This window comes from Xenopus laevis, chromosome 9_10L (assembly GCF_017654675.1).
Source record: "Xenopus laevis strain J_2021 chromosome 9_10L, Xenopus_laevis_v10.1, whole genome shotgun sequence".
Lineage (NCBI taxonomy): Eukaryota > Metazoa > Chordata > Amphibia > Anura > Pipidae > Xenopus > Xenopus laevis.
This window is the reverse complement of record NC_054387.1, coordinates 83,115,163-83,132,991: the sequence shown is the minus strand read 5'-3', so window position 1 is coordinate 83,132,991 and position 17,829 is coordinate 83,115,163. Positions and strand designations below refer to the sequence as shown.

Here is a 17,829-nt window from a genome sequence, read left to right as displayed (position 1 = left end):
AAAAAACCTCACAAATTTGGTCACCAGACACTAGAAAGTACACTGCAAATAAACCCTTGTCATGCTGGTGAAAATGATTTACTTAACAGGGGTGGTTGGAGAAATACAGAAAGAACACACTAGAAATGTTACAAGAATATGACAAATTATTGACTAGAGGTTGTGGTTTTTATGGCAAGCAGAGAAAGTGGAATTGTGGGTGGGCTACACGCTTCTTTATCTGTGGTTTTCCTTCCATATTTCTTTGTGTTTCTGGCTTAATTCCTGCTGAGAGGATTAAAGTGCGGTTCCACTTCATATAATATACTGAAAACACAACACGCCGAATGCATTCACCCAGATAACCTTTTCTATGGAGTATTTCATTTAAAAACATTAAAAAAACAGAGAAACAAGGGTAACAAAACCCCTACGCTTGTCTAATGAGGGCTGCAGATCCTGCAAGAATAGATCTGATAATGCTTTCTCTTCACCTGACTTAGCTCAAAGCAAAACATCCTTCTGGATTAATGGGACTTCATGCCAAGTCTGGTGGATTTCCTTCTTTCTAACTACATGTTCATTATTTACTTCACTGATCATTAAGCTCACACCTGTATCACCCCCCTTCCTGCCCTCCTAGGGCCTCCGTTGGAGTGAATACTATATGCTAAAGCACTTGGATTTTCAACCTTATTGCAGAAATAAATTGACATTATGGATCTGTTAAACTAAGCTGATTTTCTTTCTGGAAGATTGTTGCATAGAATTGTATGTCAAAAAAAATTACATTTTCAGTTTCTGTTCATTGGACAATTTGAGGAGACATGTGTAGCCTTCAGACAACTGCATCTACAGTTTTTAACTCTGCAATCTTTTCTTATAAATTCGGACTGCATGTAGTGAACATTAGGTTGTATTTGAATCATTGCTATTTATCTAAAGATAGAACCACATAGCATAGGATTGCATAAATGGATATATGTTTTACATATGTATTTGCATATTTTACTTTCAACCCCCGCAGCTGGATGTCTTCATATTTACAGGGGTGGAACCATACCTAAGCCAGAGGTCTTCTAAGGGCTATAGTTTTTTTTCCATAGAAGGGAAATACTGTATAGTGTAGGCAAAATGTAATAAATACTATTGACTTCATATATGCACCAATACGTTAAAAGGGAACAGGATTTTCTACGAAGAATGTTTCAACACAGATTTAAAGCCATGGCACAGATGAAAGGTGGGCAAGTGTACTATCATATCTAAGATGTGACCAAGCACAAGTCCTTTGCTTAGATGAAACATCTTGACAAACTAAGCAGATTAATTCATCTAAAATACTGTGTTATTTTTTTCCCATCAGAATAGTAATTACATATGTAGATATCAATATCATGAAATAACAGTATACAAAATCTAAATCGTATCTGCCGGTAGACATTTGTATGCATGGAAGTGTGCAACAGCAACTATGCAGTAATAAACTATGCCATAGTAAATTATAATCTATGTAAAGGAAAATACAAGACAAAGATATCACATATTTCCCTTTAATAGTTCTGCTGATTTAAGATTTGTAATAGTCAGGTAATAGATAGATGCAGTAAAGTATAAATGAATGTGACCCAAAATGGAAGAACTGAAATAGTTACATGGAAAATGGGTTAACTGATCCATAAATAGAAATATTTGGACATTTATGAACTACTTGTGAATGCAGCGTGAAAAATACTAAGCTTCGGGTTCTCACCTATGGATTAAAATTCATGTGTTAATTTGCAAGGATTTTATGTGCTTACAGACATTGCAAAAGCTGCTTAAATAGGCTGTGACGTTAATTAAAATGTTCTCACAAGGATCTTGAAGTGTAATCTTGAAAAACACTGACTATATATGTGCTGCACAAAACAGTATAACCAATCCTGCTGTGTGATAAGCACAAGGATGAATAATTGTAATTATTTTTTTATTGAGCCAAAACATGGATAAGTTACCTCCGAAGAAAGATGAAATTGGCCCAGCTTTAAGTAGTTATTTCTTATTTCTTTCTACCCCCTGCAATTGGTGGCAGCAGTAGAATAGTGGAAGTTTGAAATGATAGAAGCAGGCAGGCCCACTAATAGTTACTGTCTATGGAAATTTACAGCAGCCAGTCCAGGCCTGGAAGCAGAGAATGTGGTGCTAGGGAAATTACATACATAATGCAATCAATGTCTCTCTTTTATTGGTGTTTATATGAAATGCCATACTGGCCTACTGATAAGTGTCTAAGAAGTTTAAGAAGAAGTTTAGCTTCATTAACATTTTTCATATTTTGTGGGTCCCTTGTAAAAAATATTCATGTAACGTATTGCAAGATTCAATAGATTTTAGGGCTGTAATGACTACTATCGAAAGGTAATATAGGTAATACTAGTAAGTGGTTAAAAATGGCACAACAAATATATAAATACACCAATAACACTTGATAAAATAGAATACAGTGGGAAATAATTACAAAACATTATTAAACCAAAGCTGATAATTATGTAATTAGTGATATACAGTATAGTAGGGGTAATTTACAATGCATCATGCAGTGTGCAAAAATAGACCTCATGTTTTGCACTTTGCACACTTCTTGGAGCTCTTGAAGAAAGGCTGAAGGCCTATGTGTGCCATTTCACAGCACCTATGGCTTGTCCCACAAATACAGCACTAACTGCATTAGTCAACGCTATGCACTAGCACCCATTAGTGCTCTAGCATATGTTCCCCAGGGTAAAGCAATGACCCTAGAGAGTGCTAATGAGGACTTGCATGCATTTATCAATGGAGGCTTAGCCTTGCATCCATTTTGATAAAAATCAGCTTGTTGAGAAATCAGTATTGGTTGTAGCTTTTCATACTTTGGCTAATATAACTTGTGTTTGGTAATCTCTACCATAACAGAACTATCCAGAACAGAGTGGTAAAAATACAACAATAACTAGAGTTTATAGGGCAATCACAGTATTTAACACCAATGTACCAGCAGATGTTCTTAATGTAACGTAAACAATATATATATGCCAAAGAACTCTGGAAACCAGATGCACTTCACCGCTTCAACAGTTATGTTTGAAGGCTATTAATGGGATTTTTTGGCCTTACCCCCATTCATCAAAATGAAGATAATGTGATCACTCAACATTTTTCGAGGTAACCTTAACTTTGTAATGTTCATGTCTCTTAACTGATGTTAGCAGGCATCGGGCCCATATTTCTGCATCTGAATAACAAAGCAATCCCATAGTTGCTTTATGAAAATAAGAATACACAATCTAAACTCTGATCATCCCAATCCCATGTGCACCATTATATGCATATGTGACAATTCCTGTTAGTGATTGTGTCAGTCCTAAGACACAAATCCAACTGCTCAAATGTAATTTATTAAAATCAAATGTAGAAAAAGATGCACACATGGCAATTCTTGCCAGTACTGTGGTGCAAATCTTTGTTTCTATGAGAAAGTTCATGCACTTTTTATCTTTAATTGCAACTGTAGTATTCCCATGGGAAATTCCTGTGATTGTATTTCTAGAACTGAAGTCCTTCACATATATATATTATAAAAACCTGATATATGCTATGCTGAATATAAAATTGCTATCTGGTTTAGCATGGGTTGTTGTAGGCTTGAAGGAAGATACTGAAGTGGCTTTTTGAATTGATACATTTAAATTAAACAAACATCCAAATGGAGATCTGGAGTTTTCCAAATAGGTCATCTTTCTGTAATTTGGGCCACTATACCTTAAGACTGCTAAAATCATTTAAACATTAAATAAACCCAATAGTGTTGTTTTGCCAATATGAATTTTTACAGCATAGGATCAAGTAAAAAGTTCTGTTTTATTACTAGAACAATGACATAATTTTTGAAAATTAGAAATAAATGCTTAAAATGAATTCTATGAGAGATGGCCGTCCCATAATTTAGAGCTTCCTGCATATGGAACTCTCTGCAAGATACTTGTTAGACCCAGATATTGTCTGAATAAATAGAAAATATTGGAGATATTTAATTGAAATTTGCAATAAATATAAATAATGAACTATGTACTACAATCCATCTAACTGACAAAATCATCTTTCTATATTTGGGATAAAGATATGCTGGAGGATGAAACAAATTTTGCCAGTTTTTGAACAGGAAGCAAAAGGAGGAAGTTTGCAGATGTCACATCCATTACATCTAAATGTTCACCAGACCGATGAAGAAAGACTGATAAATGACCCTAAGTAGTGGAGGTCCAGTGGTCCTTTACAGGTCTCACTTACAATATTTTTGATTTATTCCTATTCAACTTAGTTTAGAAAACACAGGATCTTAGGCGCTTCCGTCTCAGCCTAAATAGACTGCCTCTCTCAGTGCTGTTCATTAATGTCAGCAAGCCCATAAATCTAAACATTCAGAAGCTCCATGAAAGTCCCTTTCCACCTACAAATCCAGTGTCACCCTATAAACCGCATTGATTCCAGATGTTAGGAATTCCCATGTGTGACTTCTTTGGAAAGGAAAAGGGTCCTTCCAAGTCACTCTTCCAAATGGTTGTCATTAAGAGATTTCATAACTTTTACTATTTCACTTTACAAGGCATGATGAAGAAATGCTTTGGAGATAGAAATATCTGCATGTTTTGGCATAATGAGATGTCCAGTGAGTTTTAATAGGATCTTCTGTGGATATTACACGTTTACAGGATTATAGGATTCAACAAAGAAGAATTATGGTAAATTGGGGAGACACAGACAGTAGTATTCTTCTTATGGCATACCTTCCTATATGCTACAGGCTTCAAAATGTAACTGTTCTCACTCTAATTAATTGTCTGAAGCCACAGACAAAAGCAATGAGAAAAATCCAAGATGTATAATTTGTGCTTTCACTGAAGGAGATCATGGTGAAGAAGTATTTCCATTGACAACAAAAGCCTTTGAAATTTGTGGCTTTATGCATAAAGCTGTTTTCTGTGAATGAAACCCCAATATAGTACCATGGCTCTCTAATGAACTGGGCTTCATTTAATATATATAATAATGTTCAGTGTGAATATACTATTTCAGCAGGTGGGAATGAACTTATTTAAGCAAGATCACAGTTTACTAATAACACAGAGATTTGTATATCAAAAGCAACATTTCGACCAAACTCCCATCCTCAATTTTAACTTACTTATTAATAAAATGACGCAAAAAAATTGGTGCAGGAAAAGACTTGATAAAATAGAGTGAAATCGTACAAGTTTTTCGGATTTGATGAACCACTCGATTTTTTGGGTTATCGTCCGAAAACCCTGAATCAGACGAAACCCAGAGCAAATCACTATATCTTCAAATTGTAAAAGGGGCATCTGCCATTGACTTCTACATGACCTTGGCGGTTTGAGATGGTAGATTTTCAGATTCTGACTTTTAGCAGCATCAGGGTAAAAATTAAAATTCGAAAAATGTGATTTTTTTTTCACAAAAATGTAAGTTTTTCCCCTAAAAAGCCTCGGCCAGAAAAAATGAAGTTTAGTAAATAACCCCCTTCATGTAGAAGAGCATAATAAAATTATAATTCAAATAATAATAAAACACAGATTCATGTCAAAACAAAAAGAAAAGCCCAGCTCCAGAGGTGCAACAGAGGTTAAGGAGACAAGCAGCTGTCTAGGCAGTGCATAAATAGTAAACCAATGTGATTATTCCCACTTGCTAGTCTTTTTTCTAGAAGTGCATTCATCTTGCACATACAGGCCAACGTTTATATATATAATAAATATCTTAAAGGTTTCGTTGTACCTTCAGTGAATCTCAGAAATCATATGAATTGCTCAGTGCACTCCCATAGTGAGTAAAGACAACAGCACCTTAAACACAGGACACCTATGGGCCTTATAAAGAAGATGTGCACTTTTCACTGTGACTGTGTACTAATTCTGTTAATAAAACTGTTCTTGAAACAGTACAAAAATAAGCAAATAAGCACAGAATGGACAATCTTGAACCTTGAAAGTCATTTACACTTAAGATTTCCATTTACATACCAATAATATTGTATGAAAAATTCTGTACGATTATTGGTACATGAATGGTGCCCCGCTGATCCTGCCTAATATCCATGTTCTAACATTTTCTGCCATTGTGCTCCATCAAAAGGTGTAGGAAATCTGTTGTACATTGAAAAACTTGCCTTATTTATCAAAGGGTTATGGGTTAGTACCAGAAACTTTACTCTGGTTTATGGCACAGATGGCATTTTAATTATTGATTACAAAACTACCTGCTAACATTACTTTTATTAAATAAAACATATTTACTCACCAAAGATATATTTCTAAAAGCAATTAGTGACCAGTTCTTTAATTAAAGTATGTGCCAGCTTTCTTCTACAATGGAGGGCATTCTTTTGTGTCTGTCCTGTACCCTGTTTGTTGGAGGACAGAGCTGCACTTTATTTAGAGTGACAGCCATAGAACTACAAAAAGGAGGCACTGAAAACATATTGGGAGTATAACATTCGAACTGATATTGAGTTGCTAGATAATTGTGAAATGTCAAGATTTGCAGTATGGTGGAAGGCCTATAACTTTTAATATAGGCCCAATATCTTCAACTGATATCAATTTGACAATGTTCTTTCCTTTCCAAAATAGGTTGTACAGGAAAAATATGTTAACAACATTGTATGCTCATTTTGTCATGAAGTACTTGATTTGGAATTCCACCTGGTAAACATTCATGTAAAAGGATTAGCTGAACAGATCTGAGTGGCATCTAATTAGAAGAAGCAGGAGGAGTGCTTGTCTGGGTCACTTATTACAACAGCCTTGTGTTCGCAGGCTCACTCATTAGCTCTCTTCTGTCCCCAGTTGGGACATGCATTATTCATTCAGTAGCTTTTTCTGCTTACAGAAGCATGTCAGGAATTTTTCCTCCTTTGTCTTGCGGATAATGTTTTTTTTTGCTTCAGTACCTATCTAAAATATCCTTGAAGCATTGTGAGGGTTACAATGATTCCTGTGGGTGCCAGCCAATAAATCCTTTAATTAAGTAGCAGCCCACAAATATTGTCTATTCATATGAAAACAAAGAGATATACTTCATGAGGTACTTTCTGTTCTGATTTATATCCGCCATTGTAGATTTTTTAACTTTGTTGATTCGAATTTGAATGGATGCAATAAAGAAAACCCAATAATATAAAGTGGGAAAACATAAATAAATTGGAAAACGTGACTTCACCAGAATTCTACAAGTTGGGGTGTTTTGCACACTTCATTTATACACAAGATGTCTGGCAAAATTACACTTATATACTTGTTTGCATAATGTGAATGAATAAAATGCATAACATTGATATTTCCCAGAATTAGTGTGATGCTAATCTATCCATGGAACAAAGGTTGGCAAGTTCTCCTTATATAGGGTTACTATGTCACCCCTTTAAAAGAGGAAACTTATTGAATACACATGCTGTATCCAACTTGCTGCATGTATATTCAGCAAGTGTCCTTTTTTAAATGGGTGAGGTTGCAAAATTGATGGTAGAATTTTTGTGCTTACGTAGCCAGCAAGGAATTAGAGGGAACACTGGTCAGTTTTACTCAATAAGAATATGGATATATGCTATCTGTCAGTGAGCACTATGCATTGGTCCAAAAGCACTTAGCAAAATCTAAAATAAAGAACATGCACATTAGATAACTTCAAGCATTTATTCATGCAAAATCACACTTTGGATAATTGTATACTTTCCTATATATTCTTCGAACTGTGGTTGAATGGCTGATAAAACAATGTTTTCTATATGTGGAATCTTGTTAGGAACTAAGGGTTTCTTGCCAAAATTCTATGAAGGAAGTAGACACAGGGGAACAGGCTGAAAGGCAAAAGTCCTAAGGTGTATCAAAAGGGTTATTCATGATCATTTTCAAGATTCAGACACAGGCCAAGGCAAGCGTCAATCAGCATTGTTAGGAACTAGCCTAGAGCCATTAACCAGTCATAGTAATAGTAGTGCAGTAAAGTAGTTTACCACACCAAGGAACCAAGACCTACAACGCAACGCAGTGATATCAGCTGAGCATTAAATACTGAATTGTCATGCCAGTTGTGATGCTCTGATATCACTGTTGGTGCCAAAGTCCTGGTGTAGACATGATTCTGTATGAACTTCTGCACCATTCTGCAGACACGTCATTGCCTATGCTAGAATCATTTGTACACCAAAAGGAGTGGTGCACCTATATGCAAGTTGCAGCCATTGCAACACGCATACGATAAATCAATAAATCAATAAATCAATATGGATGTGAATGAGTGTCTGTTTTAGTAAAACATTCTGCATTGTTTTGGGGCTTCTTATCTGCTCATAAAGGAGTTGTTCAACTTTAAATAAACTTTTAGTACGAGGCAAAAAGAAATATTAGTAATAAAAAGCAGTAATAACAATACATTTGCAGTCTTACAGAGCATTTGTTTTTGGATGGGGTCAGTGACCCCATTTGGAAGCTGGAAGGAGGCAAAAGAGCAAGATAAATAATAATGAAGACTAATTGCAAAGTTGCTAGGAAAGGGGCATTCTATACCTTTCACACATATTATATTGCTTGTGTCTGGTTCCTGTTGCTGATGGCATATTATACTGCAGACAGGCTATATTCTCTCATATATTCAGTTACTATCTGCCCCTTTTCATCTCTTAGAATAATTATTATACACCATATGGCTTTTATTATTCGCATGCAAGTAATCACTGAGCACAGCATGTACATAACCAAGGCATAAATATTCTGTATCATAGTGTGTCATGCTTATTATCCATTGTTAGAATCCCAGCAACATTAAACAGCAGTCTGTCCATTATCAAGATACTCAGCAGTATGGTACAGTTTTTTGAGATTATTATCTGTGTAATGATATTGAAATGGATGCTAGAGGGGGAAATGTTCACTATCAGTGCATCAGCAATGCACTCTGTTCTTTATTAGTGTATAGATACATAGGAAGGAATCGAAACAACAATTGCTAATTGTCTCTATTTACACACATTTTGTAGATTCGAGACAATATTTTAGCAGTGTACACCATAAGGATCCTTAGTGTAACTAGCAAAACACTATTTTGAAAAGTGTAGTGCAACTCCTTCTCATTTCCTTCATCTGTAAGATTCAGGGCAAGTGTTGGACAACTGCTCAGAAAAATAATATAAAGCACATTGACCACTAGACTGATAGCTCTACAGTGCCCTTGTGAATGCATAGCACCATACTAGCTATCAAGCATAGTGGCTCCTACCTGCACAACATGTTGGTGGAACCCAAGTGTCTTTCTTTAGACTTTCCATCATGTATACATTGTTGCCAAGTGAAGGCAGCACTGTATTCATGAGAAACATAAAGGGATTTGAATGCCAGAATCGGTGCTGATCACATAATATGGTGCTAAATGGCTAAAAACATTGCAATTTTCACCCGCCTCACCATTAATAATTTAAACAATAGTTTCACCAAAGGAGTTATATACACAGTATTAAGAAACCAAATAAATAGAGCAATAGAGCTGATCTCTTTCACTTTACGTTAGCTCCTGCACCCAATTCCAATAAAAAAGCCCAAGGTCCAAATGGTTGGATCAGTCACTGCCCAATTTGATAGAACACAAGAAGAGAATATCATTAAATATATCTGCAAAGTGATTTACACACACAGAGTTTCCATACAAGCTTACATACAATTTACACAATGCTCTTCTTAAAGTATGTGATACAGCCAAGTATTGCTCCATTAATGAGTATCACATGGCTTATACAACTCAGCTATAATAAAGCACATACAGTATAGCTCTAGAGTGCCCAAATGGCTAATTCTTTGGGCTATAGTTGCTTTTTAATATACAGATGGACATTGTTACCAAGCTCATAATATGAATAAGTATTAATAATAGTAAGTTAAACTAGTGAATATAGTAATGGCATCCTCAGCAGGTTTTGCAGCTGAAAGATCCGAACAGCATCACCTACAGATAAGCTGATGACAAAACAGAAGGGTTTATTTATTAAAAGTCACAACATTTGTACCAGGTCTGGTAGCCTATGACAACCACTCAGATCTGTGCTTTCAAAGAGATGAGTAGTAAATGCTACCTGCTGAATGGTTGGTATGGGTCACTGAATCTAAGGCAAACGTTGTGATTTAACACACAATAATTTCTTAATAAATAATCTACCATAGATGGCAGGCCTTTCCTTTTTAGTCAGCAAGAAGAATCAAACATTCCACTTTTCAGAAAAAAATATACTTCCCCTTTAAAAAGCATATAGTGAACCAACTATGGTAACCTGTGAATAACAGTTACTATTGTATTACTAAAAGGTAATTTTCTTTAGCGATATGTTTTACTTTAACTTTATATACCTATATTTCCTTTGGTATTTTCATATAACGGAGTGCTGTAACAACAATTTATTATACAACTCTGTATACTTAAAAAAGGCAAATAAATATGTTAAACTATACCCAATAGTTAGCTATATTTCTCTGGATATCATAACACATATAATGATCCTTGAAGCAAAACTGCCTGCCTGTTTCCTTGTGTAAGGATTAAAGGCTAAATTCTATTACGTGAGATAAATCCCACAACGTTTATAAAACACATTGCAAGTTCGTACTTTTCCAGCAATGTGTTGTGCAAAAATATTTAGTGTGATGCTCAGCCTCGGAGGAAATGTAATGCAGAATGAATTAATAAAGAGCTGAGCTCATTCTATCATCTCCCTCCCACAAACAAACTCCAAGTACAATTTAGAAACTGTATAAAGTACTCGAGGGGAGATATCATCATGAAGTGTTTTGGGAGACTCCAAATCTTTAACCTTTGGCTCTCTTCAATAACCAGCTCTCCCCCTTTGCTTAGGGGTGGTTTGAAAAAAATATTTTATAGGTGCTAAAGACCTATACATCTATGGACCCCCAGAGAAGAAAGTACATAAAATGTATCTAAAAAGGTCACTCATGGGTTGATTTTATTACCAGCACTAACCAGAATGAGAAGTAAAGGAAAACTAACATCACATTACAATATCCTTTTAGATAATGCTGATGTTTTCTTGCAATATTTGCTGTTGTATGCTTGGATATATTTTGTCATTGCCTTACTAGCCAAACTGCTCTCTCTTTCACCATCAAGCAGATGTATGGCTTAGCATGAGTGCCCTTATACAGAAGCACTACTGAACATGTTTAAAGGAAACCTGTCATCCTAAGAAATAATTCCAAATCCTATTTTATGATGTTAGTCAAGCAAAATAAACTTCACTTACACTATATAAAAACTATATATAATCTATATAAAATCTTGTTTCTTTTAGTCTTGGAAATCATAATTACAGCAACCAGAAAGCAGAATTAAGGCAAGCTTTAGATCATGGTGAAGTCTTGCTTATGCACCAAAATGGGGCACTTGATGCCCATGCACTGGTGCAAAATTAGATGTTAAAGATGTAGGGAGAATGTGGGGAGTGCAGTGATAGAATGAGTGCAGAATGAAAAGTGAAAGTAATTGCCTGCTCTGCATATATGCCTTGGCTTGACAGTTGAGAGTTATAAACAAGATTATAACTAGTATGGATGTTTTAATTAAAAAAAAATGTTTTTTTTTCATTTTAAAAGGATTTTTATTTTACCATTTTTATGTTGGTGACAGGTCCCTTTTAAAAAGTCCTTATAGAGTATAGATAAAGGTGTAATGGAGGATCCAGCAAGGATGTCACCAGTAGAAAGAAAGCCCTGTAGAGTGCCACATAAGCACAAGTTGGCTTAGCTGCTACACAAAATTGTATAGAATTTATATAGAAATCACAATCAGGATTCTGCCACTGTATCACTTAACTAATATCCCACTTTCAGACTGAGTATTCAGGTTGGACATAAGGGGATAGGGTAAGGGGTGAGATGCTTGTGACCAGACATGCTGATTACTGGATGTACACTTAATACATACACAGCTTTTTGAGAAGCATTTTATACACCCAGGCTGTTTAAGATTTCCAATAAAATGCTCAGTCTGCTGGAATGATGATGGAAGCAAAAAACTCCCCCTTTCCCATGGGACAACGCCATCCCATTGTTACAAATTCACATGCTGGGGTCAAAAGTAAGGCCATGCTTCCCCTGGTTTTATAAATCATAGTGAGTGCAATTCTTATCTTTTAAAATGGATTTTAGTTTTATTATAATGAATCCTGAAACTGTGTATCTTAATCCACTTGGAAGCTTTAATTGCCAAGTTCTGAAACCTGCTTTAGTCTGCAGCTACTTTCCTCTGATGTCTACCAGGCATGTCAGAAGGAATTTGAATGAAACAGCATTACAGGCAGAAGAAAAATGATTGCAGGTTTTGGGATAGATGAACTTGTTACAGCACATTTAATCCAGTCTCAGGTCGACAGATCACTAAACGAAATGGTTACATAGCATTTCGATGGAAAACTTTCCTAATCTTCTCCATAGAGAAAATATATTCTATACGATAGTTGATTTATAACTTATTTATCAAAGAGGACTATGGGTAAGCCATCTATCTGTCTTTAAATAAAGGGGAATGGGTCAAAGAGTAATCTAGTAAAGGAGTCCTGTGCTTTACATGTCCAAAACGGAATAGACTGCAGTTTTACATTTTATAAATTATTTACAGAATACGGCTATGTTTCTATGCCATATCATGCCAAAATTGACTATCCAGATAGTGCTATTATGTGAAATAACACCACAATGAATATAGGCTCCATAATGCTCCCCAGTGTACTCATTGCATAGGAAATGGCAATGCTTATCACATTTGGTCTCTGGCTGTCTCTTTCTATACCTGTAAATCACCAGGTCTTATTTACTATGCAAATGCAAGCAAAGTGCTAACTAAAATGAACACCAAAATTCAGCGCACCATTCACAAAGGTACTTGCTTCAATTCTGTAGTGTTTCTACCCAGACTGTTGTGATGAATAGCACACAAGTCCACATTGACCCAAGGGATACCCTGGAACTACAGCTAACTTATATATAATGGTAGTTCCAGGCAGGCCCGGACTGGCAATCTGTCCGATCGGGCGAATGCCCGAAGGGCCACTCCATTTAGAGGTTTTATGGCGTTTAATTGTGTATGATTACGTTGGCACGTCTATGGACAGCTATAATGTATGTATTTCATATTTGTCATAATATCTGGCCTGGTTTGGAACAATTCTCAGATGTCACAGGGCCATGTCACATGGTATCTCTGGTAATTACTTTTAAATGTTGCCAGCTGTATTTCATCGCTGTTTGTATCCTTGGGTGAAGTCTGCACATGTATTTTTCATCTGCTGTGGAACTACAACTCCTAAACACTTGCTTTCCTAAGTTTTACAAGATATCGATAAAGTCTAAACCTGCACAAATTGCGTGTGCCTGTGTGTGTGTAACTGTGTGTGTGTAACTGCGTGTGTGTGTGTGTAACTGTGTGTGGGCTGCTTTGATTTTTTTTTCCCCGGGATGCTTTTTACTCCCAGTCCGGCTCTAGTTCCAGGGTTCCTCTAGTGCAGTGATCCCCAACCAGTAGCTTGTGAGCAACATGTTGCTCTCCAACCCCTTGGATGTTGCTCCCAGTGGCCTCAAAGCAAGTACTTATTTTTGAATTCCAGGCTTGGAAACAAGTTTTGGTTGTATAAAAAAAACCAGGTCCACTGCCAAACAGTCTCAATGTAGTTTGACAATCCACATAGGGGCTATTAAATGGCTAATCACAGCACTTATTTGGCACCCCAATAACATTTTTCATGCTAGTGTTGCTCCCCAACTCCTTTTACTTCTGAATGTTGCTCACGGGTTCAAAAGGTTGGGGATCCCTGCTCTAGTGTGTTGCGCCAACAAGTTGCATCAACATACTGACATGTGCCACATGAATCAGATGCTAGTACTTTTTAACTTTGCATGCTGATAGTGACAACTCTAAATAAAATTAGTTGAAAACTGTATTGATCTCAACATATGAGAGATTTGCCAAAAGTATGCTAATTTGCATTCATATTCTGTTGGAAAATGCTGCATTGTGGGTAAAATGAAATGGCAATTTGCATCTGAAAATTTGCCATGTTCACAAATGAGGCTTACAAAGCCAGAAGAGGCTGGAAGCATAAACTTCTAGACACAAAAGTAACAAATGAAACAGTGCAAGTGTTTTTGAAAACCTTGGACATGAGCATAAAGTCCTTGGTGCAATAGAAAGGAACAATATTGCAAATATTTTTTTCAGCTGTGTTATTTTCAATGTCTATTTGTTATATGTGTGTCAATTTTCCCAGTGTATGTAGATATGTTTCTCTGTGGGTGAGCAGCTGTTCTGTGCTCAGTTTCATGGGTCATGCTGTCGATATGAAAGAAATGGCAGTGACTCAGTAACAGAGGACGATGAACTTCTTTTCATGCTCCGTCTATGACAGTTTTAAAGCTTCCATGGAAGGACAATTTTGCGTTACGCACTTTGAATTTCATATTAGTGTCATCACCTAGCTAGCAGCCAGCTATCCTTTTTGTTTTGATATCTCTTTATTATATCCACATGGGAGCCTGAAACATAAAATCTCAGACTGGTAGGGTTTGTTTTTATGGACATACTAAATCAACTCCTCTCTTGCCCTCGAGATAGCTTTTCAAATTGTTCGCACTAACAATTTACTGCCTAATCTCAAGTGACCTTAGTACATTATGAAGTGCAGCCTTGTAATGATTTGACTATTTTGAAAGTAGGTGGAGATGTTTTTATAACCTAAGGTTAGCTGTTGGTTGTTGCTGGTGAGTAACTTTACCCATCTGTGTATTTGGCAAAGCAAAGATATGAGGATGTAAGCCCCTCAGAAAATTGTTATCTGTGATCAGCACTTAAGATACATATGGTCAGTATAACATAATACTACAAATAACCCTTTGATTGACAGGGGGCATGCTAACTATGACTCAAAGGGGCATGGATCTTGATAATTATTAGGAAATGTACTGGCTCTAAATGTGTCAGTTTGCTGCACACCATTTATACCCCAAAATATAGGGGATATATATATATATACACACACACACACAAGAGGTCCTCTGCACTTAACCCATTAGCTGCTACCCCAGGAAAATACCCCTAACTCTTTACTAACCTCTCTGTGCAGATTCAGGGATCGGAGTTCACGGTAGCCATCTTTCCGGGTCTTCGGTAATCTGAGAATGAGACCGGCGTAGCGGTGCTTGCACAGTTGAAGCAATTTCCCGCATTATCGACAACTGTGCATGCGCTGAAATTGACGGAAATTGTCGAAGCACCGGAAGAAGACATGAAGACCTGCAAGATGGCTGCCATGAACTCTGATCCCTGAATCTGCACCCAGGGGTTAGTAAAAAGTTAGGGGCATTTGCCCGGGGTAGCAGCCAGCCTGGGGGGGATGAGGGAGGGGGCTCTCTATGTGGGGTAGGGTTTTTTTTAATAAGGGGTTTGTTTCTCCTTTAAGATACCCTTTAAACAAAACAAGGATTGTTTGTCCATACATTGTAATAAATTTAAGCTGGCCAACTACGTCAACGTCATCCCCAGTGTGGCCAGTTCCTACACTCAACTTGCATCGGATTCATTAAGAATTCTACTGCTTCATTATACATTTTATAAAGGGACTAAGTTTTACCTGTAACTAACTAGCTGCTTTCAAAGTATAACTCCCAATCTTGGATGCCCTTTTATTAGACACCAGTGGGATCACTAGACTATAGCTGGGAAGGGTGGGAGCTACAACATGGAGCTGACCACTGCTACTGTATAAATTATAACAAACAAGGGAAAGTTGTGCTCACCAATGATTTTTTAAAAACATTAAGCGGTGATGCAATGAGGTTGTGACCACAAAATTCACACTAAAATGCCTTACCCGTTAAACAAAACAAGAATTGTTTGTCCATATATTGCAATATATTTAAGCTGGCTAACTACGTCAAAGTCATCCCTGGTCAAAAATATTTTGTGCCTTAAGCTATATATTTATATCAATGTCCAATATATTTTGGATCTCCATACTACCAAGGAATCATTAAAACATTAATTAAACCCTATAGTATTGTTCTGTATCCAATAAGGATTCATTATATCTTAGTTGGGATCAAGTACAAGGTACTTTTTTAATATTAAATAGAAAAAGGAAATAATTTTAGAAAATGTAAATTTTTTTATTAAAATGGAATCTATAAAAGACAACGATAATTTGGAGCTTTCCGGATAAGCGGTATCTGGATGCCTGTATTGGTATTTTTTTCAGAAAAAGGACTAAATTCACTTATGCATTTCTTCTTCATTTATTGGCATTTAGGGCTACATTTTTAAACAAACTGAGAACTTAAATGAGCCTTATACACTAGCGGGCATATTTATTAGCATTGGAGACAAACATCACCATCTGCTATGAAGGTTTGCATACCAGATGGAATAGATGCTATTACATAGTCCCTTTCATTTAAGGGGGTTATTTACTAAACTTGAATTTATCTGTTAGGGCTTTTTGGGGCAAAAAGAAGTATTTTTCATGGAAAAAAAAACTTGAACTTTTCAAGATTTATTATACCCTGATGCTGCTATCCGAATCCGAAAATCTGCTATCTTGTATAAATCAATGGGAGATATCTCTATCCCAATATGAAGATATTGCACTGGGTTTAGCCGGATAATCCGATAAATTCAGGGTTTTTGAGCAAAAAACATGAAAAAACAAGTGATTCGGGAAAAAAGTCCAAAAAATTTACGATTTGGGGTTTTGCTCGATTTCATCAGGTTTTTCCCCAATCAGATTTATTTGTGTTATTTTATTAATAAATAAGACAAAATTGGGCAAGAGAGTTTGGACATGTTTTTTTTATTTTAATTATGAGATAAATTCTGATTTTAAATCCCCCCTAAATGTATATTTCTGGTAAAAACCCTGATCATAGACCACATTGTACTGCTTTATCCTTTTTAGAAAAGACAGAAGATGCAGCTATTGCTGGTTGGCCAGAAGTATATATGGCCAGAAGGGGTCTTCACCAAGACAGTTTCAGTATGTGCAAAATAAATAAACTTCCCCAAGGGTTGAAGATGATGTTGCCCAAAATGACTTTTCTGGCAGTTCAGAAATGCCAATGTTGCAAGCAGAATTTTAAAGAACATATCTCACCTGCACTCAATGAACCACTGACGGATCTGGTCCTGCAATGTTTCCTTCATGTCCAGGGATTCTGTCTCTCGTATGGAATCTTTTATATGAGCCAGAGAATGCTGATACTCAGCTTCATGTTGTTCCTGAAGTTGACAACGTAGTGATTCTGTCTTTCTAGCAAGTACCTCTGCCATGCTAACCTTGCTGAAGTTTGGCGGTGGCATCTGTGGGTATAAACAGAACTCATATTTTAATGAAAAAGGTTATTTTGGAGTTTAACTCATTAATAATATTTGGCTAGGTGATGTGTCTTTATAGTGTATATGAGTTAAAATACAAAATCAAAGGTCATAAGGCTAATTTATGTTCACTCAGCACAGCATTAAAGGCTAACTAAATTGGATGTAGAATTGGGTGTATAAAAGTGAGCCTACTTGATTTATTCTAATCTATGGATGTAGGGTAATTTGTCATTTGATCCTTCTTTGGTACATGGGACACAATCCACATCAAAATTCGCATTATGGATTCTATGGGCTACAATTCAGTGGCCCTTAGTATTCCTACACTTGAGCTTATTCTTTGATTAATGAACTCACACCCATATAAGTTATTCTCAGAATAACTTATAACTTAAT

The 17,829-nt window shown here is 36.2% G+C and overlaps 1 protein-coding gene across 1 annotated transcript in view; it reads right to left on the bottom strand.

Annotated features, from left to right (window-relative positions):
- iqca1.L (IQ motif containing with AAA domain 1 L homeolog) overlaps positions 1 to 17,829 on the bottom strand; it is an 89,546-nt gene that overhangs the window by 31,532 nt on the left and 40,185 nt on the right. Inside the window, exon 6 of the mRNA XM_018236072.2 lies at positions 17,210 to 17,415. Within this exon, the coding sequence (XP_018091561.1) occupies positions 17,210 to 17,415 (206 nt within the window). The remainder of the gene's footprint in view (positions 1 to 17,209; positions 17,416 to 17,829) is intronic.